The 26,627-nt window shown below is 52.8% G+C and overlaps 9 protein-coding genes across 9 annotated transcripts; 5 read left to right on the forward strand and 4 right to left on the reverse strand.

The window, feature by feature from the left end:
• Positions 1–40: 40 nt before the first annotated feature.
• Positions 41–1,732, forward strand: PG986_013564 (uncharacterized protein; the record flags this gene model as incomplete). Its single annotated transcript, XM_066849786.1, is given in 6 exon segments — positions 41–422; positions 497–708; positions 720–899; positions 967–1,220; positions 1,278–1,652; positions 1,705–1,732. The coding sequence occupies 6 exon segments, from the start codon at positions 41–43 to the stop codon at positions 1,730–1,732; spliced, it is 1,431 nt and encodes a 476-aa protein (XP_066693929.1).
• Positions 1,733–3,451: 1,719 nt separating this feature from the next.
• On the forward strand, positions 3,452–5,803 carry PG986_013565 (uncharacterized protein; the record flags this gene model as incomplete). The annotated part of the gene is made up of 6 exons (XM_066849787.1): positions 3,452–3,538; positions 3,796–3,867; positions 4,187–4,245; positions 4,342–4,523; positions 4,622–5,208; positions 5,312–5,803. The coding sequence occupies 6 exons, from the start codon at positions 3,452–3,454 to the stop codon at positions 5,801–5,803; spliced, it is 1,479 nt and encodes a 492-aa protein (XP_066693930.1).
• A 2,911-nt stretch (positions 5,804–8,714) lies between these two features.
• On the reverse strand, positions 8,715–9,826 carry PG986_013566 (Sin3 binding protein-domain-containing protein; the record flags this gene model as incomplete). Its single annotated transcript, XM_066849788.1, has 2 exons — positions 8,715–9,750; positions 9,822–9,826. The coding sequence occupies 2 exons, from the start codon at positions 9,824–9,826 to the stop codon at positions 8,715–8,717; spliced, it is 1,041 nt and encodes a 346-aa protein (XP_066693931.1).
• Positions 9,827–15,752: 5,926 nt separating this feature from the next.
• On the reverse strand, positions 15,753–16,259 carry PG986_013567 (DNA topoisomerase III; the record flags this gene model as incomplete). The annotated part of the gene is made up of 1 exon (XM_066849789.1): positions 15,753–16,259. The coding sequence occupies one exon, from the start codon at positions 16,257–16,259 to the stop codon at positions 15,753–15,755; it is 507 nt and encodes a 168-aa protein (XP_066693932.1).
• A 56-nt stretch (positions 16,260–16,315) lies between these two features.
• Positions 16,316–18,013, reverse strand: PG986_013568 (DNA topoisomerase; the record flags this gene model as incomplete). Its single annotated transcript, XM_066849790.1, has 5 exons — positions 16,316–17,157; positions 17,213–17,382; positions 17,435–17,613; positions 17,673–17,873; positions 17,933–18,013. 5 exons carry the CDS (start codon positions 18,011–18,013, stop codon positions 16,316–16,318), a joined length of 1,473 nt encoding a protein of 490 aa, XP_066693933.1.
• Positions 18,014–18,697: 684 nt separating this feature from the next.
• Positions 18,698–19,927, forward strand: PG986_013569 (uncharacterized protein; the record flags this gene model as incomplete). Its single annotated transcript, XM_066849791.1, has 4 exons — positions 18,698–19,057; positions 19,122–19,186; positions 19,245–19,468; positions 19,521–19,927. 4 exons carry the CDS (start codon positions 18,698–18,700, stop codon positions 19,925–19,927), a joined length of 1,056 nt encoding a protein of 351 aa, XP_066693934.1.
• Positions 19,928–21,708: 1,781 nt separating this feature from the next.
• On the forward strand, positions 21,709–22,176 carry PG986_013570 (uncharacterized protein; the record flags this gene model as incomplete). The annotated part of the gene is made up of 1 exon (XM_066849792.1): positions 21,709–22,176. The coding sequence occupies one exon, from the start codon at positions 21,709–21,711 to the stop codon at positions 22,174–22,176; it is 468 nt and encodes a 155-aa protein (XP_066693935.1).
• A 343-nt stretch (positions 22,177–22,519) lies between these two features.
• Positions 22,520–23,326, reverse strand: PG986_013571 (uncharacterized protein; the record flags this gene model as incomplete). Its single annotated transcript, XM_066849793.1, has 4 exons — positions 22,520–22,686; positions 22,751–23,042; positions 23,155–23,188; positions 23,283–23,326. The coding sequence occupies 4 exons, from the start codon at positions 23,324–23,326 to the stop codon at positions 22,520–22,522; spliced, it is 537 nt and encodes a 178-aa protein (XP_066693936.1).
• Positions 23,327–24,169: 843 nt separating this feature from the next.
• On the forward strand, positions 24,170–26,547 carry PG986_013572 (ATP-dependent DNA helicase II subunit 2; the record flags this gene model as incomplete). Its single annotated transcript, XM_066849794.1, has 5 exons — positions 24,170–24,663; positions 24,714–25,676; positions 25,842–25,951; positions 26,006–26,475; positions 26,533–26,547. The coding sequence occupies 5 exons, from the start codon at positions 24,170–24,172 to the stop codon at positions 26,545–26,547; spliced, it is 2,052 nt and encodes a 683-aa protein (XP_066693937.1).
• Between the last annotated feature and the right edge of the window lie 80 nt (positions 26,548–26,627).

Here is a 26,627-nt window from a genome sequence, read left to right on the forward strand (position 1 = left end):
CGAGGCCCTGACCCTTCGCTACCTTCCGCAAGCAAAACACATGCCGAGCCTAGGATTTCTTAAGAAGAAACGGACGAGGGAGGACAAGTCAGATCCCTCTTCCAGCCAACCCACAAGTCCGGTCACCCCAATCACGCCGACGTCCGCGAGGCCATTCGATAATTCGCTCTCGCACACCTCGACCCGGACGACTACAGGCAGCTCCCTCTCGCACACGCACACCAAGTCGACGTCTGGGAGCTATCAAGGACTCACAGAAACACAAACTCCAGCTTCGGCTGGGGGCGGGTCACAGATGAGTTCCCAATCGGGTCAGCAGCAGCCTCCCTTCGGGATCCAACACACCCCAAGCCCCGGCCATGTCGGCGCGCCACAAAACCTCCCCAGCATCAACAATCTAATACACCCTCCCCAGACTGATGGTACGAATGAGTATACACAGTTCCCCAACTATCCAGGCATTGGTCGTGCTAACAGATGAGCCAAAAAGGCGCAGGAAACAATGGCGCGCCTCCGGTCCCGCAACATCAAATCCAGGCACCGACCCAACGCCAACCGCATCACCAATCGACGCTGTCGGAGTCCAGAGTAACAAAAGGCAAATACTCACTGGGCGACTTCGACATGCTACGGACATTGGGTACAGGCAGCTTTGGACGCGTCCATTTAGTTCAATCGAAGCATAACCAGCGGTATTATGCCATCAAGGTCCTAAAAAGGCGCAGGTTGTCAAGATGAAGCAAGTCGAACACACCAACGATGAGCGGAAAATGCTGAGCGAGGTTAAACATCCATTCCTCATCACGCTATGGGGTACATTCCATGATTGCAAGAACATCTACATGGTCATGGACTTTGTTGAGGGCGGCGAGTTGTTTTCGTTATTGCGAAAGTCTGGCGTGAGTCGAACCCCCGCCCTACATTAACTACAGCCATGCGCAGTTCGGCTGACCGATTCTGTTGTAGCGGTTCCCCAACCCGGTGGCCAAGTTCTATGCTGCCGAGGTGACTCTGGCGCTCGAGTACTTACACGCGAAGAATATCATCTACCGAGATCTGAAGCCAGAGAACTTGCTACTGGACCGACACGGGCATCTGAAAATAACAGATTTTGGGTTTGCCAAGCGCGTACCAGACAAGACGTGGACATTGTGTGGCACGCCAGACTACCTGGCTCCCGAGGTTGTCAGCAACAAGGGATATAACAAGTCGGTTGATTGGTAAGTCTCCGGATCGGTGGTTCCGTGGATGGAGCCCAGCTAATGAGGGGTTGGCAGGTGGTCCTTGGGAATTCTCATCTACGAAATGCTTTGCGGCTACACCCCTTTCTGGGACAGTGGATCTCCTATGAAGATTTACGAGAACATTTTGAGGGGCAAGGTTAAGTACCCGCAATACATCAACCCGGATGCGCAGAACCTACTTCAGAGCCTCATCACGCCAGACTTGACGAAGCGCCTGGGCAACTTGTATAGTGGGCCACAGGACGTCAAGAATCATCCGTGGTTCGCCGAAGTCACGTGGGACCGGTTGCTCAGAAAGGATATAGATGCTCCTTACACACCGCCCGTGAAGGCCGGGGCAGGCGACGCGAGCCAGTTCGATCGGTACCCGGAAGAGCAGGAGAAGTATGGGCAGGAAGGAACGGACGAGTAAGTTGGAGACGCCGATTGATCAGGGGAAGAACGCGCTAACACTGACTAGGTTCGGACATTTGTTTGGTGACTTCTAAGTGCCTCCGGCACAAAGCGGCCGGGGTGTTTGTTGGTTGGTAGACCCGAAGCGGTGTGAGGTGTAGGATGGCGGGAGGCGACGGAGTATACGAGAGCAAGAAACATGGATTAGGGATAGAGATTCTGGGTGGTCAGTCTGGCCCGGCATCAGGTACAAAAAGGACCAAAGGTGAGTTTCCTCGAGGGCTGCATTATACTCTTATGCTCTATTATGGGACGACGGAGTTCATACGCTAGGTACGAGGGGTATTTTGGCGGCTACGACTATGGATAGCGCTTACCTTGAAGTGTTTGCTTTCCGATAGCAAATAACGAAGGCAATTATTTTCAGTTTGTTCCAGTGCGGGTTGGACCACGGCCTGCATCGTCAGGGGGCCGACCATGTCTTTCCATTCATGAGACGGAACCAGACGATGGCCGAAACCCCTGTGATGGGTTTGGATGGGCGGAAGAGACGTAATAAATTGGGAACCGTTGAAAGAAGCTTCAGGCAAGCAAACGAGGTTGCGTTGCTAGGAGGCGGACCCCCCCCCCACATGGCATGGCGGTGGGCCAAGTTGTCCCAGTCCTGGAGCCAGGCTCTACTGTAGCTGTAGTACAGAACTAGAACTGTAGGTCGAGCAAGCAGCCAATTCCAACAGACGCCGGGTCGGGGCCCGGAGGCTGCGAGGGCCTAGCAGCCTAGGGGCCTAGGACTAGGGGGACGTCGCGAGGTTTTATACAGATTAGGCGCTCCGTACGTGCAATGGCCGTTGCTTACTGGGTCGAAGTATAACGAGATTGAGGTAAACACGTCAACTCGCTAGCTCTGGAGCTTGGAGCTCGATCGATTCTGCCGGTGCTTTTTTTGCTTTGCATCGCGGGCGGGCGGGCGGTTCCATTCACCTACCATGCCCGTCACCGACTTACCGGTCTCTGACCGTACGTACGTACATGTTTGCCTGCTCTCGCTCGCCTGCTGGATGTGTGTGTGTGTGTCTCCCTCGTTCACCTGTTATCCCTCACCTCTCACCTTGGGCTACAGGTGCCAAAGATAGAGTGCGTGCATGCATATGCCTACGCATATACTTACAAGTCAGTATGTACCGTATACCGACCGTACAAAAAGGAATATCATACAACAGCAGCAAACCAGCAAACTGCGGCTCTCTCCTTGTCCTATTCCCCACCCATACCCATGCCACTGGGGAGAGAGGTCTTTTCGCTTCGAGCTGATCGACCCGCCTCGTCCATTATTGGCTTCCCGCTTATTCTTCCTTCCTGGGACGACTGGAAGAAGCGAAAGGAGCTGGGAAGCAGACGAATCTTCATTTCAACAACCCATCTCACATACCTCTTTTTCGCTGGCGGGACAAGGCGACAATTGGTCTGTTTTTATCGCTAGATAGCTGGAATTGTCCAGCTTTTATACTGCCTGCATCTTTTTCGTTTCTTTTCCCACTTCTTTGCTGCAGATCCCCCCCGGGTCCCTATCCAATATACGCGAAGCGGAGCGTCGTCGTCGTACTACCGCGAATGCTTGCTTGATTGCTTTGTTGGTGCTTCCATCCGAGCTTTCCTGGGCATCGATTGGTTCCAGTTAATCCGGGTTTGGTTTTCCTGCTTGGCTCTTCTTGCTGTCGGCTGGGTATATATCGTTGCGAACTGTGTTTTTTGCACTGCCAAACCGCCAAGAACCAAGAACCAAGAATCAATTAATAAGAGGAAGCCGGCCCAAGATGGATGATTATATGTTCACCGCCCACGTCAACCAGACCAAGGTTGTCAGCGAGGCGACGAGCTTCCTGGAAATCTTCAACTATGCTGTACGCGTACTCGCTCTCCTTTTTTGCCCTGTTCTCGACTATAGTCTGGTGGTGGTGGTGCCGCCCTCTGCCTCCTTTCCTTCTGCAAGCTTCGGGGATATTGTGCTTTTTCCTGGCACGCCGCTTCCTCGTTCTGGCATTGCCAAGATGGAAGGGAGGGAGGGAGGAAGGAAGGAAGCAGAGCGGTTTATTAATGGTCTTTCTGGAGGACTCACGGCAACTTGATATGATAAGACCGACTGACCAATTCACTACAGGATCCTGCCAAGAACACTATAGAGGAGCACCCGCTAGAGGCGCTGGAGTTCGAGAACTTTCTGAACCGCCGGGTAAGTGCCTCCGCGTCCCATCGTCCCGGTCTTGGCTCTCGATCGCAACGGGCCCGGCTCAAATCTTGTTTGGACGTTGGCTCTGCGCCATCGAACCGGTGCCGGATTTCCGGCAGTGGAGCTTCCTTCATTTTACCTGCACCCTTATTCGCATCGCATCTCATCTTATCTCATCTCGCCCTCCAGCCAGCCCATCCATCTACATGTCTGAGATCTAGATCCAGTAATTCCAGAAGCCTTCCATGGCTAGCTAAACACCCGTGTCAACGGCAAACCCCAAAGGCCTCTTGAAATTGACACTTGTTTCCTCAACCTACAGGGCGCTTTTGAGCCACCGAAGAAACACGACTCTAAACTCCTCAGCGGAATCCGCTTAGTGTAAGTGAGCCGTCATGCTATACCATGCCACCGCCACCCTTGTGTGAGACACGACAAGAGACGTTACCAATGCCTGACTAAAACAAACACGGACAGACTCCAGAAGAATGCCAAGCATCCCGAAACATTCTCTCCTCATCACATCTCGTTGGAGCAACACGAGTATGCCTCCATGGTGAGGACCTTGCGCCTGCCCTTCCGTGCCATAGAGGGCACAAGTGTGGTTGGCCCCTTTTTCTGGGCCTCTTACGACCACGATGCCAACGATCCTCATCTCCGTAAGAACGCCGCTTAACTCCATCCCTCCTTTGTTATGCATCTTGTAAAACTGCTATTCGGCCTGTGCAAGCTCGTTTGGCTAACACTCATTCTTCAGAGATCATCCATCGAAAGTCGGATGTCCGCAAGAAGGGGAAGACCCGTGGCTGGGAGCTGATGCTGTCACACTCCTTCAACACCAATATCACTACTGGCTATGTCAAGGGGACGCCGTCGTCTGACATCAACGATGCCATCGAGCATCTCAAGTCCTGCGCTGCCCAGGTGGCTCACCCCTTCCTCTTGCCCGTCATCATCTTGTCACATGACCTGTCCTCGCGCTCGGATCAGAAGCAGCGCGAGGCGCGCGCCTGGCTGAGACGGCTCGAGAACGCCGTCACCATGCGCAACGAGATCGACGAGAAGGAAGGCTACATGGATTTTGACCTCGACGCCATCAATCGGGACCTGGTCGAGTGCCACTCGCAGGTGCTGTGGAGGCGCCCGCAGGCCTACCAGGAGATCATCAAGGAGGTCCACGCCGGCATGGACAAGTACTGGCAGATGACGGACCACAACCGCCCCGACATTACGGCGCTCCACGACAGTCTCGTCAGTCGGCTGGAGTTCTACCGCATCAAGCTGACGGGTATGGAACATTATGTGCATACGACCCTGGAGAGATTGAACATCCAGCGGCAAGCTGTAAGTTGTGCCTCCCTTCTCCATCATCGTCTCGTCTCTGTGGCTTGGCCCTTGTGCCAATGTGCTCAAGGAAGACATGCTAATATAATCAACTTTCTTGTAGCTGTATAACATCATCGCACAGAAAGAGTCCAAATTGAACTTGGAAATGGCTGCCCAACAACGGCGCCTGGCTCACGCCAGCAAGCGCGACAGCACGGCCATGAAGACGCTCTCCCTACTCGGCGCTCTCTTCCTGCCGGGGACCTTCCTGGCGTCGCTCTTCAGCATGAGCTTCTTCGACTTCAACGTAGGCCCGGAGTTCCCCGGCATGGACCCCGACGACTATTCGGGCAAAGGCGCCCAGGTCTCCGAGTACCTGTGGCTGTACTTTGTCGTCACGATTCCGCTTACGCTGGCCATCGTCGGTGCCTGGTGGTACCTTGACCGCAGGCGGCAGAAGATGTACGCCGCCGAGGACATCGACATTGAGGAAGGCATCGGCCGTATGGAGACGGAGATCATGGCCGTTATGCGCAAGAAGACGATGAGCAAGGCGACGACGTGGAATTCGGGGACGTCGCCCGCGATCCAGCTGGTCAAGAAAGCCGGCTAATGCTCCTATGGCGCGCTCATCTGGGGAAAGCTGGCCGGCTTACAACCCCCTATACGCTGGTAATAGGTTTTGGGGGCCTGTAGCCTTGGAATAAATGCTTTCCCTATTGGGCCCGAAAGGATAGGATACGAAAGCCACGGGAAGACGAAATCAAGACAAGTCAAGGAACGCGGGCGCTACTGGCCAATTTGGAAAAGGCCGGGAAGGGAAGGAAGAGAGACAAACCCCAGACCAGACCTTTGTGGTCCTGGATAGATCTTTATGACACTTACGACCCTCACGAACGACTGGTACGAGACCCCAAAAGATCAGCATCGATATAGAGAAAATATTAGCAGAGCAGTACGAAATATTTATAATCCATTTGCGTGGATATAGTGTCAATATACTTAGTTGCGTTACACTATGACCCATTTACTTCTTTCTTGTTAGTTCTCGGCCATGGATATCTGCAAAGGCCATGGCAAGCAGCAGCAGCCGCGCGGTCCCTCGTATACGTGTCTGGCATACACAGGTTACCAATGGCGGTGATCATCGGCGCCCATAGTACCACGCAAGCAAGCTGCCCGCCTACCTGTCTGTTGAGGATGGATGGTGATGGATCATGACAACGTGGTTCTTGTGCAAGTCTACCTGCAGATGTGGTACAGGCACAAAAAAAGCTGATGAGTGGTGAGCGGTGTGCCACCACCGCATCACGAACCCCCTCCGGTGGCTCCCTGCATGGTCTGGTGGGTGGGCGGCTACGGGACCACAAAGCAGCATGCACGTATGAGTGTCACTTCTCCTTACTCCGTTCTCCCCTTGTTGACGACGAGAACAGGAGGGACAGACAGGGACGGGTATGCATCCAGAACATCCCGAGGAGGCTCTGGCTGGCAGTCCACCCCCGACTGGAGGTGCATCGTCGATAGAATGTTCTTTCTAAACGCCGATGTCTTGGCTGTAGGCTGGCTATACTATCGTCTCAAATAGGTAGCTGGCTCTATACTCGCTCCCCGTCGCCGGTAGTTGGCTGTCTTTTTTTAGTCAGCATACATACTGCACCCAACTCCTTGAGGCGAGGCAATGCACATACAATCATATACATGCAGAAACTCAAAGCTTCCTGTGTGTCCTATTCAGTCCACTGTCTCTCCCTCTCGCTCCCTGAATTAGGGTTCGGAAATTCCGTGTCCTTAAAACAACAACCAACCAGGACCACCACACACACGCCCACGCACACACGTACGCACGCATATACTCCGTCCATATTTCCGAACACGAAACACCTACCTATTATAGATTGCTGCCCCCCTTCACTCCACGAGATACCTTCAACGGTACCATCAAGATCGGATTCGACGATAGCGATCGAAAAATAGGGTTTGGGTACCCTACATACAAAACACGAGCGCACACACCAAGTGACCTAGTCAATGTTGTGTGTGAATGCACCATCATTTGTTTACTTTACCCACAGTACACACGACCTTGTCTGTTTACCAAATCACGGCAGCTGCCGTGGAATCCGTAGAATAGAGCGAATGGAGACACGCGACCGGGATGGGCCTGGTCTTGACAGCTCAGGCTGCCAGGCATAAGCTGTTGTGGGTAGCCAAAGCAGGAAAAACAACCCGATGGCGCCTTGCTTAGTTGGGTGGGGATCACAGTATAGTCTTCAACATTGTCAAAGCATAGGTAGATAGCTCCCTAGCTGTCCAGGCATACAGTCAGCGTGCGAAGAGAAGAGATGGACGAGCTGGTCGAACAACAACGTGATATATATTATTCCTCGGTGTGGGTAACGAGACTGCTCTCGGCACAAACACACGTACAAGAACAAAACTATCTAAAGTCCGAACAAAAAAAAGGCACTGGTCTCTTTTTTCATATTTCTTTTCCCCAGTGCCGGTAGTGGATTTTGGTGTTTGTGGGTGGTACTTGTACAGCCAGATAACCTAGCTGCTAGTTCCCCATCGATGCCCATGCATGTACAATGACATCGACTCGTGCCTTGCCGATCCATCCCGCTACTGGTCTATAAACCAATGTATACCATGTGTATATCGTGGGGTGTCTGCCTATCATATCCAGCACAGTGTAGGCAGCAGTAGTAGTACTATTTCGGAATGCCAAACTTAATGGTCATTTCTTCTTTGTTTGTGTTTTTGTCAAAAGTCCTAGCTCTTTCGTCCAAGACGTGGGTATTAAATTGTGTATATGGGTTGCGGTTGCCAAGCGGTTGCCACCCCTCGAGATCCTCTCGATTAGGTAGCATGTTGTTAAAAACCAAAAATATAGTTCCTCCAGGATGTTGAAGTGGAGAAATCACCCTACCTACAGCAGAACGTGGTTTGCTGCAAAGTGTGGGTGGGGGGTATTTGCAAGGGGGGGTATAAAGTTGAAAGAAAAACTGCTGGCCGAGACTGTCCAGAGACCGAGCACAAGCAGTAGCATTAGGACTACCGGCTCAAAGTCGCCAAAAACCCTCTGTCCATAGCAGGAGTTCCGTATGGATCCGTTCAACGTGCAACCTCGTAATGTCGTGTGGTGATGATGATGATGAGAAAAGGAAAACGTCGCTAAAAGTTCAAAGAGGCCCGCTGCCCGGAAGCGGCTGTTGACCAGAAACCTCCAGGGCCGCGGGCATATGCAATGCCGTTGTTGTTGTTTTTGATGTTGTCGCAAGGGGAGATTGCCGCAACGAATAAAACCGGACAAGGGCTTCCGCTAGAAGAACCACAGGAGGCCATGTGTCGAATGAGAACACCGAATAGAATGCCGATCAAGAGGAACGCCGCCTCGATCATGCCGTGCCGCGCAAAAACCATTCCAGCCAGCCAGCCAGCCAACCGAAACCGAAACCAATCCAACCGTCCAAGCCGGTGGTTATCCCCACCTTCAAAAACGCCGCCGATGCAATGCAGAATTATAAAGAACCAAGTTGCAAGAGTGCTTGGATGGCCTCCCGCTCCTGAGTGTTGGGGGAGGCGGCCAATGCAGCCAAGTCGATGTTGTCCAGTCGTGGCTCGCGGAGCATGCCAGTGCCGGAGAAGCTGCGGTAGGCTCCGGTGCTGTTCATGCGGGAGGCAAAGTCGCGATGAGCATCAGCCGGGCTCGAGTAGGAGCCTGCGCGCAATGCAGCAGCTCCAACTGCTGCCCAGTCTTCGTCATCGGTGGCATCTTCCGGGTCGTCGTTCATGGTCATGTCGTCGTCGCCAGCTTCGGAGCAGGAGGCCGAGGCGGGGCTATCCATGGAGTCGAGGGACATCTTGTCCGCCTCGTTCTCCATCATGTTCACATCATGATCATCATGCGAAAAGACTGCCGAGTTGCCAATGCTAGTGGCGCGGACGTTCAACCTGGATCGATCGTTCCGTCTAGCGGCCTTGTGGATGGGAATGCCTCCAGCAGGGTAGGATGTCGGGCCACTTGCTTCGGGGGACAGTCGATCGGGGGACATTCGAGATCGACAAGGCTGGCCTCGTCGCCTCGCGTTCCATCGCCCCCAACCGACCTTCTCAAACAGCACGTCACCGTTCACACCTCCTCCTCCTTGGACGCCGTGTCCGTGTCCATGCCCTCGACCTTCCAGCGCCGCGACGACCAGCCTCCGGGCCTTGGGCGGCGGAATGCCAGCAAAACCAGGTACTGATGTCGTCAGGTAGCCCATGATGTGACGGATGGCCAGAGGGCCGTGGTTCAGCACGATCTCGGGCAGATGGTACTTGGAGAGCAGAGCCGGAGTAATGGCGCCGGCCGACTCGAAGGTTGGGGAGCCTACCGAGTCGGTTTCGGTTCCATCGTGCAGATCCAGATCTGAGTCGATGGGCTCGAGGGGCTGATGGTGTTTGTGGACCGTCTGCAGCTGGGCCTTGAGGCCGTGGGGAGGCAGCGCAGGGGATATGGAGTTGGGGGAGTCGGGAGAGGGTGGTTTCGTGTCACAGGGACACTCCGTCCAGCCGCTACAGCAGTTAAGTTGTCTCGGGGGATGGAGGTCTTGGGGATATCGCGGGCAGCAGCTGATGCCGGGGACGCCATGTTGGAAATGTGTAGAAGTGCTTCAAGACGAGTCTGGATGGTGTCGCGACACAGAATTAGTATGTTTGGAAGATGCAAAGGGAGGGTTTGCTGTTGTGTGCGACGGGTAGGGTTGAGTCCGAGTCGGGCGAGGGCAACGGGCGATAACGACTTACAAAGCGACAGGTCCGGAAGTACACAGGAGATCAAGCGACGTGGGCTGTCCTTGCTTTCGGGGGAGGAAGGCAAAAAACGATTGTGGCGAGATGTTCAGCGCTGGCGCGATTATCTTGACCGTGACAAGAAGATGACTCTTGGGTTGCAACGAAATGCGTGATGTTGTTAGTTGGTGTTGGTTGTGCTTGGAGGAAGGGGGAGAGGGATCAGCCCGAAGGTGGAAGTGAGCGACAGTCGGGTCTAATGTATTGGCATGTGTGACTGGACTGACTGGCGGACGGCCTGAGAGAGAGTGAGAGTGAGTGACTGACTGACTGACTTGGATGACTGTGCAAGCCCAAGCCCAAGCCCAAGCCCGAGATAAGTCTGGTTAAGGCATGTAGGGAGGGAGCGGGAGGTACATGGCGGCAGGTACTTGGGGTAGGTAGTGAGTGTTGAGTAATACATGTACCATACCAATAATAATAATAGCCTGGGGTGGTGCTATTGTCACTGTGAGAGCGAGCGCGCTAGGTACCTACCCGGGAACTAGACGGCTAGAGGCCCTCAATGCTCCATGCCTGCTTGTTATCGTTGTGCTGGTGTATGCCTGTATGCCTGTATGCCTGTATGCCTGTACATAAACGTACAGTATGCAAGTGCGGTAGCTGCACTCTGGAACCTGTTACCGACATAGTTTGTGCTGCTGCCACTGCCCATCACCCATCACCACTCACCACACCCAATCAACATACAACACACGCACGCACCACTACACCTCAGTTGCAAGCACAGTACGAAACATTTCGCCTGGAACTCTGGCCAAACTGGGAAGAAAGACGCGCAAAAAGGACTATCGGTCAGAAATTTTCGCCATTGGGTAACAAGGAAAAAAAGAGGAGGAGCCGTTTGTGTGCGTTGTACCCCCAGGCCCAGGAACAAAGGGCGGTGGCTTCTTTTCTTCTTCTTTCTCCTTCTCCTGGCGCAGAGATCGCAAAGGTCGCTGTGCGCAGGAGCTCCTCTAGCTTCTGAAGCACTTACACGGAGCCAGGCCAGATTCCCAATTAGAGAAAAACCGGGGCGTTGGCCTAGCAAAGGCCGTGTGGTAGGCCGTGAATGGGCACAGAATGGCTTGCAGTGGCAGCAGCTGCACATGGACCAATCCCACGGACTCGACTGGCCCCCGTAACTTCTGTAGATTCTGCGCGACGGCTGAGAGGGATGGGGGGCCGGAGAGATGGATGGAGCTGATGGATTGATGCGCTGGGAATAGCAGCAACAGAATTACCAAGGCGGTCTGTACAGTGCACACTGTGCCGTCATCTCATCCCGTCCCATCGATCCCATCCCATCCCTTAATTCGGTAACCTAGGGCCTCTCATCAATCATCTTCTCAGCAGCCCCTGTCGTGCGTTCCTTCGAGACGGGTCGGAGTTTGGGTAGGGAGAAACCGGGAGTGTGTCGTTGTCAGCTAAGGCCAGGCCACACGGGGAGGGCCACAGGCACAGGGCCACTACTATCTTTCGCCAATACCGTGCCTCATATGACAATTACCACTTGACCTGAGCCACCTTGGATCAAGTGTGTGTCGCGGTCGATATCCTGTTTCCGTCGCACCTTCCTTTCTTCAGCGTGCAAAGCCTCATCCACCACCACCATCAAACCACCTTTTCTGTGCCTGCTCTATGGATTGCACTGCAGCCGGTTGCGTCATGGTTGCCGAGATAGTAGGATATTGCAACCAACAATCGGTTTGCTTGGGAATTACTCCTCTTTCTCAACTCTCTCGCTCACTCCTCCGCCTCCTCTCTCCCCCAATAGGAATCGTATGTTTCCCCAGACTGCTGCGGCCTTATAGGTATCAATGGTCGGTACATGGCTGCCCGTCCCGAATTGCGTGTGCAGGTAAGTAGCTACTAATGGTAACTGCGGCAAGTGGGCTTTAATGACGTACGCGCGTCTCCATCTGCATTGTAGTCTGCTGCGTCCAAACAGACCAGACAGCTTGCTGCCGGCTTGTTTGAGAGCTAGAGATCCTCACACGTGCAGGCATGTGAGGTGTTGGACTTGTTTCGGCACGCACTACTTCCCAGCATTCCCGCACCAAGCAGCAGCAGCAGCAGCATAATTCCAACGGGAGGAGGTACGAAGCAACAAACTCAAGCCACTACCAATCCGGAACCTTCAAAGACGGCGTGGCTCTAATGCGCCAACGGGGCGCGAGCCTAACACGAGGGAGCGACTCAAACCTCACCGTACAGTGTGACTGCGACTGTCTTTCGCCTGGAATCCCATGACCCTCAGTTCATGTACTTACAGGGTAGTCATTCTCCATTTTGAGGATCCCGACTGACTTGGATTACTGTACAACAGCGCATCGGACGCGAACAACAAAGACTCATCGTCGTTGACCGTAAGACACATACCCATCCACAGCGGTCATCAGATCAGGGGAATTTGCAATTTTGTAATATTCTTTTTTATTTTCTATTTTTGTTTTTGCTACCGCGCCGTTGTGTGAAAGGAAAATAAAGTGCACGATATCCACCCTCCAATTTCGGCTTTGATCCCTTTTGTGTGTGTGTAGGTAATTAAGGGTATATCACCGTCCAGGAAGTTCTTAGTATTAAACCTCTCCTTACTACCTAAGGTTAGAGAGTGCTATGGCCAAAAAGCATGCCCCCACGACGCGACGCCGTCGTTGATATCTAGGGTTTACCATGGGCCGCACCAAACCAAAACAAAAAAACGGTTTTGCTCGTACCTTATTATTATACGATCACTACGCTCAGCTATGTCCCAATAGTGCGTGGCAGAGTCAGGCACAGCATAGCATAGCGTGGCGAGGTAGGCCAAGTAGAGATGATCTCACATCATTCTCAAACCACCTGAACTCTACAGTAGATAGCGCCGTATTGGTTGATTCAGGGGCCAAACGTGGTCAGACTCCCACGATGCGATATCGTATAGGATTCCGATGTCGCAACCCCCCCCCCAGCCTCATCAGTCACATACGCAGGTGTGTCGGGATGGGACGGGTCAGATAAGGGAGGGTGCACACACGTTATCTTCCTTTCTCTCTCGGTTTCGGTCGTCGCACAACTTCCACTACCCTAATCGAATGCGATATTTTGCACAACTTGCCCGAGAGATATCTTGTTTCGGTTGCATTTCACCTTACTCGTACCTAACTTCATGCCGATCGCATCTCGTCGCATGCCCAGGTCAGGCTAGCCGAGCTAGAACATGTAAGTACGACGTAGTTGGGTACCTGTCAGCGCGATATGCTTTCTCGGCCGATGCGCGCGCGTGTTCGGATAGTCCGCCCAAAGAAGCGACTTGCACGTTTGGGGGCTCGCCCATCTGATTGGTCGCGAGCTGGTGTTCGCTACTGCTTGCTGCGGCTGCTGTCAATCCATCCACTGCTGCAGATCCAGAGGAAAAAAGACTAAATTGATTGTGAATGTACGTTTGCGGGGGAGGTATCGTCGGTAATGATTGTGCGTGCGTGTGTGTGTGTGTGTGTGCGTGCGACATGCGACATATGCAACAAAAGCCGGAGGACCCCCGCGCTGTTGCTGGAAGAGGCAAAAACAGCAGCAAGTTGGGTGAACATGTGTCCTGAACCATTTGCTGGGAGTTGATCCCGCGACCTGCTGCGATTGCTATTATTACCTAAGGTAACCCTTTCGCCTCCATTTGGGCTAAGAGTCCGCGCGGGATGGCAAGGCGATCGCTGAGATGGGAGAATAGAGTTCAGCTGCTGAGTTTCCATGAGACGGTCTCGTCTCAGGTCGCTTCGAGATTCAGATAGATAGTCGAGCGAGCGAGCCAATCAGCGGCGGGGTTGGGGGCACAAGACAACCTTGTTTGAACCAGTGGGTACGGATAGAGGTTGAAGAGAACTGGGGGTCGACTTACACACACACACACAGGTTCGTTAGAGTATTAAGTGGCCTATCCCTCTTGATTACAACAAGGAAACATCCAAGGTCGGACGGATCCCGGGAAGATGCCTATCCACTCATGTTTAGCGTATATGCTACACGCGTACGCATATACTCGTACTTGTGATATGCATGCATGTACTCAACTCAACTACAGTAGACCGACCACCCGGATCTGCGGATGACCGTTTGGCTGCCAAACGCACTAGCTCCACCGGGCGCCGGTCACTGGGACATACTTCGCACATTTCGTAATTCGGACTTGGACAAGTAGCGAAGGCATCCTTGACTTACACATTCCAAAGCTGTGGCGGGCATTACCCTAAGCTGGAAGCTGGAATGGCCAATACCCTTGCCATGTGTGAACGCAGAGCTCCCCGGCGCATGTTCATGCTACCGCTTTATCAGTCTGCCCAGCACAATGAGCATCGTCTCACGGCTGCACCATGTATACTCGGGCAAAAAAAAAAAAGAAAAAAAGAAAAGAAAAACAGCCTCGCTTAAAGAACAAGTGGATGGATGGACTTGGCTCGGGGTCGCTTGGCCTTGTCGTAGATACATTCGGCCGATATGGCGTACGCTCTACTTTAGAGCACCAAGGCTTATATGACGTAGCGATCAAATACCATATCATATATACCAGCATGCATGTGGGTTTAATATTAGGCCTTTTCTTTTGCGACGATGCCTAAGCACACGCACCATGAGGCACCACTAAAATGCCCTCACATCCATTGGGGGTTAATGACCATTTTGTCGCCATACACTTGCAGACCAATGCGGAAGGTCGACTCGGACGAGATGTATTATCAGTCCCAGTATGTGATACTGTGTTGCTGAGGAACTGTAACCGGTGGCCTTGAACTTGGTGGATCTGAATGCGTGCTCCGTCACCAACTACCAGGAAAAGAAACATGATCCCGTTGTACCGAAGGGCACTAGCCGTGGTCATGTAGTATAAAGATGCTCGATTGGGGTGCCACATTGAGGGGTTTCGCGTCTCCATCCCCAGCTTTCCCGTACAGCCCAGCCCGTACATAAGCCCGAAACCCAAGGCGCGGCTCGACTATCTACCCCGCTGCTGCTGGGCGACACCATTATCTCCTACCGGTCCCCCCACGTTGCCCAACCACGCGATGTGATAACATCCGGTTGCGTCGTATTTCTCGCGATTAGACCGAAATCCCCAACCATGTTCACGGCATGGCAGCTCCGCATGCGCACTCTCTTCCAATATAGCGCAGATAACCAACCCCAATGGCGGCTCAACCGCTTCCGTTTCTTTCCGCTTGACAGCCTGGTTGGCCTCTCGCTTTCGAAATGAGTTAGGCTTAGGGTATGCTTAATCCCTCACTTGAAAAGGAGGCTTCTTGATTGTGAATATCTGGCCCTCGGATATTTGCCGTGGGTTACACGCCGCCTGTCGAGTAGACACAGGACATCGCTATATGTTGTGATCGAAGAAGGGTTTGCCCTAATGTCACAGATAGCCCCAAGCATTATCCTGTAACCATACTATACACCGGATGTCGGTATCTGAATGAATGCCCCCGACGTTCCTCATACTGTTAGACGCCCCGGCGGATGTTGAGATGGGGTCTATCAAGTTAGTTACTGTCATGTGGCTGCTAAACACAAGGCCGAGACCGCAGTTTCTTTCACACGCCTGTTGTTGACGGTGAAATCCAGCCCGACAAGACCTGACGCAAGGCTCCTAAACGAATTACCAATCGCAGAATTTCTCGTAGCTAGCCTGCTGCACAACCTTTTCGAAACGGAAAAGATGATCCGTAGGAGGCTCAGGATCAGCCAGCAGCATTGTCGAAAATGTATTGTCTACAGGCCTAAGCAACGTCAGTTTCTCGTAGGTCATACAACAGGAGGAGGATGTGAGGGGGATGCGCTCGTACAGCTTTGAGAACATTGAGGTTCTCTTGTGATTGGTAGTAAACGCGTCGGTACTGGCTGATACTCTCATGTAATACAACCTGTTTGGTGGTATACCCGTCACATATAGCCTTCATCTTCAGTTCCATCTCTTTCCTCAGGAAAGGCTTGCCTAGACTGGTCTCGAAGTTCATCCTGTCAAAGCCTTCGATTAGAGCCACCCCCAGGCGAGTTGGGATAAATTCCATTACCCCTCCTCCCCTTGCTTGCTGCGGTGCTGCTGCCCCTCGTCGGCCTCCGCGCCCACGGGCACCACCGCGGCTACCGCGACCGCCACGGCCCCCTCGACCGGCCGGGGCCTCGTCAGAGTTCTCTGCGTCGTCGTCACCGCCGTCTTGCCGACCGGAGCGAGGTACCGTGCGCACATAGTCGCGGTCTTGTATTTTTTGAATGTGCTCTGCCATGGTAGCATCTGTGCCAATGCCATTCGCGTCCATTAAAGCGATGAGATCGGCTTCGGTCAGATAGCTTGGGGGGCTGTCTTCCCTTCCGTCATCATGGCCTCGTGTGGCTCGAAACGCTCGCCCAATGTGAACTTCGGCAGTTCTGCCGTCCCCGTCCATTTTTCGTAAACGTAAACCTCCAAATAGTTACGCTCGAGTACAATGACGCCATGAGCGTGGAAGCTCTCTTCGCCGTAAAGAATGTCGATGTCGGTCGCGACTCCTTTTGCATCCTCTGAGCAGCAAGCCAAGAATCGCCGGACTACGAATTCGTAGATCTTCTTCTCAAACTCGTTTAGTGCTGCCGACGGCCCTGCGTACGTGATGGGGTGGATGGGAGGATGAGCCTTATCGTCGTGTCGACCATCCCTGGGCTGTTGGAACCCGCCGTTCATCAAGTTCTGGGCGAATGCGCCCCATCGGTTATCCTGGGCCTGTTTCTGAACCAGGGTCCGCAGGTTCATCCCTTTGTCAAACCTGTCTGTTTCTGTTCTAGGATAGCTTATGAAACCTTTGTTGTAGAGGCTTTCGGCGGCAGTCATGGCTTGCTGTCCAGTCATGCGAAGAAAGCGGGTGGACATCTTCTGCAGCTCTACCGTAGTCAATGGCAGCGGCTTCCATTTTTTGGTCGGCTTCTCCTGCACCTTGGTAACTACTGCTGTCTTCGCCGCAAGACACCGCTCGTACAGGATGACAACGGAGGCTCGGTCAAAAAGTCGGTTGCGCAACCAGGAGAAGTTAACATCGATTCCGTCCTTTTTGTGCTTCACTTTGATACTCCAAAATGTTTCCGGTTTGAAGTTCTTTACTCGGAAGTACCGGTCAACGACAAATCCCAGAGTAGGGAATTGGCAAGACCCTGATTTATAAATAAGCCTCACCTTACCATCAATAAAGGTCAGAACTGCACTCACCATAACTTATGACCAAATTTGCCAACGGGCCGCCGAGGCTTTTCAGATTGTTGGACAAGAATCGTGTCAAGGCATAGCCTATCCTAAGGTCTAGCTCAATCCTCGCAGCGACAGCATTGACTTGTCTGTCATCAAGCATGATTAGGTGTCGAGCTGCGTGCAATATGTGCCTTGAGATCGATCAGTTTCACATTCCACAGCGAGGGTCTATCTCTCACTCACGCCCTCTCGATGTTGCTGAACCTGGCTCTCTTCACAGTGAGAGCAGCATTTCCCTTCCGAGCAGCCTCGCGGATCTCGTGGCCAATATGCTCGCCTTCTCTATCACAATCGGTCCAGATGCACAAGCCCTGAGAGTATCTAGCTTGGGTTTCGATGTTTTGGGCAATGTCTTTCTTGTCCTAAAAGAGGGATGCGTGAGCCTGGATAGTTGCACACAACAGTGGCACCGGAAGCTTACGTCGGCAATAACAGTGTTGACAGGAGCGTCAAATAGGCGTTCCGGGGGCGGGTGCTTCCAGTCTTTGTACTCGGAAGGAAACTCGACCGCAGTGATGTGCCCCAAAACCGAGGTCATGGTGACTGTGCAATTGCCCCAGGGCTGCCCGCCGAAATCGTAGTCGAAGACATAATTTTTTATATATTTGTTCCGCGTGTTACGCTAGCCTGCTCTCAGCAAGGGGCCCCGAGGACCATGCGGACTTGGGGGCACAAACTCACCGTTTCTGAACGGCCGCCAGAAAGATGCTCAGCAACAGCTTTGGCGATTGAAGGCTTCTCGGCCACGCAAAGGATCTTCATCTTGGAACTGTACCGCCGCTGGGTCGTGTTCGATACCTGCCGGGCTATCGCAACGCGCTGTCGCGCGGTAGACAGAAAACAGATAAACCTGAGCATTGACGGAAAGGTAGCTTGAAGGGTCGTATAGTCTTGCAATCCATGTCTATCACGGCAAGCCAGGCATCGATCCAAGTTGAGTCGGGAATCGGCAAAATCTGCCTCGAAGCATGTCAGGTGTGTGCAAGAGCTTTCCTAGTGCCTCTATTCCTGACTTCCCTGCTTGTTTTGAAGATGCCTTCGTTGCATCAGGCAGAATCTGCTTCAATGCTACTTTCAACGTTTCCACGATTGGGTGAAGATGAAGCTCAGTTGGTGATGCATACTTACCTATTGATCTAGCAGGTAGGCAGGTGGCAGGCACCTCAAGGGCATGTTTTTAGTGGTTCCTGCCCGTTGTAAAGTCAATATTGAATTGGGACGCGGCTAGGCAAATGGGCCTGTGCGCTGACTGCAAATGACTTAGCTCAGGGTCCCTTTACCGGCACGGCCGCGTCCGACGTTTCCATGACGTCCTACATACAACCATTCGTGGGCATATATAACCATCAAGTCAACATCATACCGCCCATGCATGAGGTCTGCTTGCCTATATCAAAGTGAACCAACGCCCTCTATTCAGTTCATTGCACGGTCATTGGCGTGATAATGGGTGTCCCTCTCCTCCAGACGCTCGAAGAGTGCGCCGACTATTCCAAAACAGTCGAGCCATATCTTCTTCAGCTGTACGAGTTGCCAGCAAGACTGGCGCAGAGCGCAAGTAGCTCAGATGCCCTGCTTGAAATCTATAAGAGCACAAATCCTCTGGTCTCGGGCTTTGCATTCTCAATCTTCTTGGGGTCCATCTTCCTCGTCGCGTCAGAATTCAACAGAAACTACTCCCAAGTAGATCGCATGTGGAGTTTGCTGCCGACCATTTACAACGCCCACTTCGCCGCATGGGCTCATCTGAACAAGTTGCCTACCCAGCGTGTCGATATCATCCTACTTTGGAGCGCTATCTGGAGCGTAAGTTTGGTTCCATGACTGGTTATGGGGATGAGCAGGCCGCCTACTAAAAATTGGGTTTCAGGCACGTTTGACCTTCAACTACTGGAGAAAAGGCGGTTATACTATTGGCTCTGAGGACTATAGATGGTGAGATCGCCCCTCTCATGACTGCACCACCATGATGTTCAGCTGACGCTTGCAACAGGGAGATTATTCGCAAACAAGTCCACCCTGCCTTGTTCTTCATCTTTAACGTGACGTTCATCTCCTTCATACAGAGTGTCTTGCTGTTTATGCTGGCAGCTCCGACATATATCATCCTGTTGACGACCCAACATGAGCCCGATCTAACGACTGCGGATGTGGTCTTCACGTCTGTGCAGCTGCTACTCGTACTATCCGAGTGGTTCAGTGATCAGGAGCAATGGGGTAGGCTTACTCACATCTCTCATGGTGCAGACATTCAAGCTTACAATTCCAGACTATCAATCAGCGAAGCAAGAATACCGAGAGTCCGCAGTGGTGCCCCAAGGATACACGCAACAAGAACTTGAGAGAGGCTTCATCACAACCGGCCTCTGGGCGTATTCACGCCACCCAAACTTTGCGGCAGAGCAAACTATCTGGTTCATGCTTTACCAATGGAGCTGCTACGCAAGCAAGACGCTTTACAACTGGACTGGACTGGGTGCCCTGTTCTTGGTCATGCTGTTCCAAGGGTCGACGTGGCTCACCGAGTTCATCTCGGCGCGCAAGTATCCCGAGTACAAACACTATCAGCGACAAGTCGGCGCACATATCCCCGGCTTCACTGCGTATAAGGCACCAGCACCCAAGGTCATACGGACCAGCGAGCTGGCCAAGAAGCATGCGGCCAAACAGGAGTAGCAATGATGCTCACGAAGCGGCTAAGGTATCGGCGCTCATCTTGCGAAGATATCCGCATCCGCAATGCACAGTGACGCAATTGTGCATCTTTAGCATGCCCAGATGTGCCAGGAGCTTAGCAGACCGATCTGGTCGTCATCTCGGGCAATTTTTTGAACGTGCCAGTTGCCCGATCGAAACGAGATTCGATACGAGGGAATGCTGACTGGTTTATATATCTTTCTGGGTCGCTCGAAATGAGATCCGGTTCGCCTAGATTATTGAACCGGTACACCAGCGGACCCATTGATTTGTTTGGTAGCAGAACACGAACCGGTGATGAACGAAACCAGAAGAGGCGTGTGTCTCGTGGCACTGGACTCGAAGGATGTGAGAGGGTGTGTTATCCGAGGCGAACAGCATTAATTGATTTTTTTGACAACTCTTCGTATGACGCTAGGGGTTCGCCCGGCATATAGAGCGCATATTTGAGTGGTGAAGAGCCCCAAGGCTAACTGTGGCTTTAGATCCTGAAGGAGCTGACAAATGCATGCGTCCGTCATTTACCAGGTGTTCAGCACGACCCCTCACTGATTGATTGTCGTCTACTCTGCAAGCGGGCCCCCTTAGATTAAGATGTCTTCATTTCGACGCCGCCCGGGGCTGTTGCCAGGATGGTGGAAGCCGTGGGCACGCGGGGTTCGACTATCACCCTTGTGAGCATGTGTAGTTATTATTTCCTATTTGAGGCTCTTTACCAATTGACCTCGTGCCCCCTAATACATGAGCTTGGGCGAACAGGCGATGGGTTACAGGTATCCGATTGGTGAGAGCAGAGATACCATCTCACAATCTGGCCTGGACCGAGTTGCGATATCGGTGGGTCCGTTCACTAAATAGGACAAGCTGGAAGGACAGGATCTACACCTAGTCAGTAGAGGACCCAGGACCCAGGACCCTACCTGCAGCAAGCACGGCTAGCGAGCATGTGCAGATCCCAAACCCTGCGGCCTCGCCCGTCCTGCGTCTCGTCTCAACAACCGCTTCGCTTCACTCAACAACAGCCAGACCACCAGCCGGCCCTCCTGTGCCACTCGGGGCGACGGACTTGCTTCACACTATTACGTCTTGACGACGGAATCTCGTGTAGGATGGATGCTTCTGCGCTGCAGATTGTTGATCGTCTTGAATTGCCATACGGGTAACCACAGGCGCAGTTGTTGAGTGGGGCACCGGCCTGTAAATAGCGGCAGTTCGTAACGCAAAGCACTCCCTCCCTTCAATGTTCCCCTGGCCTGCAGGCTAGGTCGTCCAGTCCCACCTGCCCCAATGCGTTGATGCTATCGTGAAGAAATTAATAAATACCCTCGACCACTCTTTCCCATTTCTCTCCATTTCCCCCTGGGGTCCTGACCTTCTAGACTTTATTCATTCCGTGTTATTGCTCGATACCCATCTCCACCCAGTTCCATTTGTTTTTTCTCTTCCCTTTGCGATTCTTAACTTTCAGACCACCTTGGACTAGAGGACGTTGAAGAAACTCTTCCTCACCTTACCCTTTGTCGGAAACACGGGGCACTACCACACCTAGAAATACTTACGCTCGACAACTCTCTCAACTTGTTGTTGAACGGCTGGCTGTCAAGTCACACGGACATACTGCCGAGACTGCCATCCTTAATAAATCCCCTCCATTACACCACCACTTGAAGATTCTACTTGGTTCATCGCGAGACGTCAGGAACGTTTTCTTATCCTTCTAATACCACACCACACACACACACACACACACACAAACCAACATGTCTTACATCGGCGACGCACTCACCTACATCACGGGGCTCCTCGCCTCCCCCTTCGTTGCCACTCCCTCTGCCACCGCTGCGCCCTACCAGCCCGCAGAGGAGGGCACGAGCTACTTCCCCAAGACCGCATACTCCTCGCGGCGATCATCCATCTCATCCAACTCGACCCAAACGAGCGCCGTCTCCGCCGAGTCCTCCCCGCTTCTCCAGCCGCCGGCTCTGACGAGATCCTACACGGGCACCAACCCGCTCCCTCCCCTGGCCCGCGACTTCCCCGCGCCCAAGGAGGACCTCGACATCGCCACGCAGCTGGCCCGCACGCCGCCCAGGCGCTCTCTCCACGACTCCCTGCGCCGCGCCGCCACGACGGAGCCTCGACGGGCCAGAGTCGACAGTCCCGAGATCAAGGCCAGAAAGCTCGCGGCGGCCAAGCAGGACATGCTCGCTTTGGCCGGACGCCACTGAAGCGCAACCCCAAACTTGACACAACACTTTCGGGGCTCAACTTGGGCCTCGACACTATACCCATGGGAAGCGACGAATTGGGCAAAATCGACTGGCGTATCGGAGTCTTGTCACTAACAATTCGGATGGGGGTATTCCGTTTTTCTTTTAACACATAGACGGCGACGGCGTTTTACTTGCGTGGCAAAAAGGTTTTGGGCCAGTATCTTTGTGTAATACCATACCACGCGGCCTTGACTGCTCCTGTTCTCTTGATTTCTCAAAAATTGATACAACATATTTACCTTGCTTCATCCTTGCATTCCCCAGTCGCGTGCCCTGTTTCCACTTTATGCCCCATCCTTTACTGGATTCTCGAGCGCAGGTTGAAGCCGTATGCGAGGATCGCGCCAAATGTAACCATGTTGAGGAGTGAGGAGATGCCATGCAGCTGGCCGAACTTCTTGTTCAGAGCGGCCATCTCCTGAGAGTGTGGCGGGGCGTCCCAGCTTCTCTTGCCGTCCTTCGTCTCTGCAGTTTGGCATGGCTGTTAGTAAGCCCCCTTCCGGCTTTGACATCTTGTGTTTCAGCTTACCCTGGTCCCTACGCTTCGCGGTCACCGCATTCGTCGCCGGCAGATAGTAAGCCCAGTTCACCAGTCCCGTCGCAAAGGCAGTGGCCAGCGGCGCCAGCACGCTCCAGCGGTTGTACTCGTCCAGGACGCCGCGCAGGCCGCTCGCGCAGACCCGACTGCCGGGGTAGGTCAAGGCCAGCACGACGGGGAAGATGGTCTGGATGCCGAAGTAGGCGGGGAACAAGGCACGCTGCAGGATGGCGAACTGCGGGCGCTCGAGGACCTTGAACGAAGCTGTGGCATTTACGAAGGACTGCGCATGGTTGAAACAGAACAGGTCAATATGTAGTAAGTAAGGAGGTAAAGAGGGGCATATGCTTTCATAGGCTATATGAAATCAGTGAACAGAGGCGAGGACGGCTTACATGGAAAACTGTTGTTCCTAGGAGGGTTCCATAGCTAGTAGGATAGAAATCGTCAGTTCCCAAGTGCTCCATTTGCTGAATACCTCCAAAGATATAAGCTCCAGTGGATTGGGGGACCTTGAACATACGAGATGACATGGTACGGGCCTGGCTGCCACAAGGGAGAAGCCATGTTTATTGGTTGTTCACTGACTGTGACGGGTAAAATGTATATACGTGCTGATATATCGAGGTCAAAAGGAAAGAGAAGAGGTCGGATTAAACGCAGGATTGAGCGGGTCTTTTGGGGCTGTTGATATATGCCTCTCGGAACATCAATACTGGGACCCCCAGGACATGCACTGTAAGTACGGAGGAGCATTCCCTCGATCTCCATGACGCTACGATTGATGGGTCGAACGTGGGAGCCAGGTTGGGAGCTTGGGCCCCTCTCAAGCTTCCCCGTTTGGTCGCCAGGCACCGCTAGCTTCATGCAGCTTTAAGTGCTGTGGTCCGACTTTCAGTGGAGTAGGTGGAATGTGTAGCACTCGCTCATGATCAAATCGAACAACCGAGAGCTACAGCTATGTAGGTAGCATGGAATACTGGATGAATTGATGTATGCAAGAGACACTGAGTTCTCAAGTGGTACTATTGTACTGAATCTGAATACAGAAGAAGTTTCTCGTTGCGATCCTCGATTTCTTGGTAATAGGTTGGCTTCAAACATTATCTCTCCATCGCCTAGAGCTCCAGGCAGGCAGGTTCATAAACCGTGATTCTGATCGTAGTTCGCGTAAAGTGGACCCACTCTAGCTGCCTCTCCCTTGACGTCTAGTCGCGCCTATGGACGTGAACCGTGCCGCGACTGCCTAATCATTCCTTGTCTGCTTCTGAGGCAGATCACTTACAAAAAATAAAAGACACTTAAGGAACTCACTCGCCCCATTGGTTTGTCATTTCTTGTACTTCCCGCAGAGACGTCTTTGATATCAGCCACCCTCACATCCCACGATTGCACATTACTGGGCACAACATGGCGGACAAAGAAGCTACAGTCTACATCGTTGACCTTGGGTCGTCCATGGCCGACTGCCACAATGGCCGAATTGAGTCGGACATGAGCTGGAGCATGCAGTATGTTTGGGACAGGATCTCCACCACTGTTGCTGCCAACAGGAAAACGTGGAACATAGGCGTCGTTGGCCTGAAAACGGATGAAACCGATAACCCCCTGGCCGAGGAGGATGGATACAACAATATATCTGTCCTGCGAGAACTTGGCCCCATGGGCATGGCCGGGCTTCGAAGCCTGCAAGAGAAGATCCAGCCTAGCTCGACAGATGTGGGAGATTGCTTGTCGGCTATTGTCATTGCCATGGAGATGATCCAGACTTTTACCAAGAAGCTCAAGTATAACCGCAGGATCTTTCTTGTCACGAACGGAGAGTCTCCCCTTGGCGAAGACGAAGAGGCCGTGACCGAGATAGCCGCAAGGATAAAAGAGCTGGGAATCGAACTGACAGTGCTGTGGGTAATATTATCCACGTTCTACCGAGAAAGTGCTAATAGGATTTTAGGGGTGTGGACTTTGATGACTCTGAGTTCGGCTTTAAGGAAGAGGACAAGACAGAGCAGAAGACCGCCAACGAGGTTTCGCTCAAAAAGCTCACCGATGCTTGCGACGGTCAGTTTGGGACCATTGCCGAGGCCATCGCAGAACTCAGCGTTCCGCGCCTAAAACCGGTCAAGCCGTACAAGTCATACGAGGGGCCCTTGACCCTTGGAGACCCTCAGCAGGGCGCCATGATTATCGAGGTCGAAAGATACTTCAAGACCCACAAAGCCACGATTCCGCCGGCAAGCAATGTTGTCCTGCAACAGAACCATGCGACACAAGCTGGGGACGGCGGTGCGATGGAGGGGGTTCAATCGACTGGTGGTGACTTTGCTGCAGTGAGCAATGTGCGGACATACAAAGTCAACGACCCTAGGGAACCACTAGGCAAGCTGGAAGTCAAGCTTGAAGATCTAGCCAAAGGCTACGAATATGGTCGGACTGCTGTGCACATTAGCGACACCGAGCACAATATCACCAAAATCGAAACTACCAAGGGATTTGCGATTATCGGTTTTATCCCCCAGGACAATTTCGAACCTTTCGTCAACATGGGAGATAGCTGCATGATCGTACCTCAGAAGTTCAACGACGAGGCTGCGATAAAACTATCTTCCTTCATCCACTCCCTTCACGAGCTTGAATCATATGCCATCGCTCGGCTGGTCATGAAAGACGGCAAAGAGCCTCTTCTCCTCATTCTGGCACCCCACATCGACTTGGAGTTCGAATGTCTATACGATGTCCCCTTGCCATTTGCAGAAGATGTTCGCAGCTATAAGTTTCCTCCCTTGGATAAAGTTTTCACAGTCTCCGGTAAGGTATTGAACGAGCATCGACAGCTACCATCGCATGATTTGTTGGAGACCATGAGCGAGTATGTGGATGCCATGGACATATCGACCTACGAAATGGATGATGACGGGTATGTGAACTGTCTTGGGTACACTATGCCTCCACAACCAGAATTACTGACGGGCATGTAGCAACCGGACACAAGAATATGCTCCCGTGGACGACTTATACTGCCCAACCTTGCATCGTATAAATCAAGCTGTTCGCCACCGTGCCATCTACCCCGACCAGCCAGTGCCGCCTATCCCCCTATCCTCGTCAAATATGCGAAGCCGGATGAGGCCTTAGAGCAAGCGGCCAAAACAAGACTTGACGACCTGATTGAGACCGCGGAAGTCAAGAAAGGTGGGTTGCCCTCGCATGTCCTGATCTTGGATTATACTAAATTAATTATACTAGTGCCACCCAAAGCTACTGGCAGACGACAGAGGGACAAAGTGGTCCCGCGTTCTGGGCTCGATATCGACGCCCTCCTCAAGCAACCAGAGCACAAACGCGCCAAGATCGACTCCAATAATGCAATCCCAGAATTCCGCCAGATTCTCAACACGAGTGACAGCGAAGATGCTGTCAAGGATGCTGCGAAGCAGATGGGTCAGATCATACGAGATCTCATCAGCGATAGCATGGGTGATCTCAACTATGAACGTGTCATGGAGGACCTGGGCGTGCTCCGCGAAGGTATGGTAGACTTTGAGTTTGCAGCTTTGTTCAACGCCTTCCTGCTGGATCTCAAGAAGAAGATTCTCTCTGGTGAGCTGGGGGGTGACCGGCGCGAGCTGTGGTGGATGCTGAAGGGGAAGGGACTCGGCTTGATTGACAACTTGACGGTGGAATCGTCAAACGTCACGCCTGAAGAGGCTGCTGAGGTGAGTGCCGCCCGCTTTAACCCTATGAAACTCGTTCAAACTGACCGTATTATACAGTTCTACAAGAAGTAGCGTTTCGAGTAAACCTCGATAAGCTACTGTTTGAAGTAAGGGCTAATAGCACGTGCAGTGCCGGACTGACCTCGCTAGAA

The sequence above is a fragment of the Apiospora aurea genome (genome assembly GCF_038362705.1).
Source record: "Apiospora aurea strain CBS 24483 chromosome Unknown utg000009l_segment0_segment0, whole genome shotgun sequence".
Classification (NCBI taxonomy): Eukaryota; Fungi; Ascomycota; class Sordariomycetes; order Amphisphaeriales; family Apiosporaceae; genus Apiospora; species Apiospora aurea.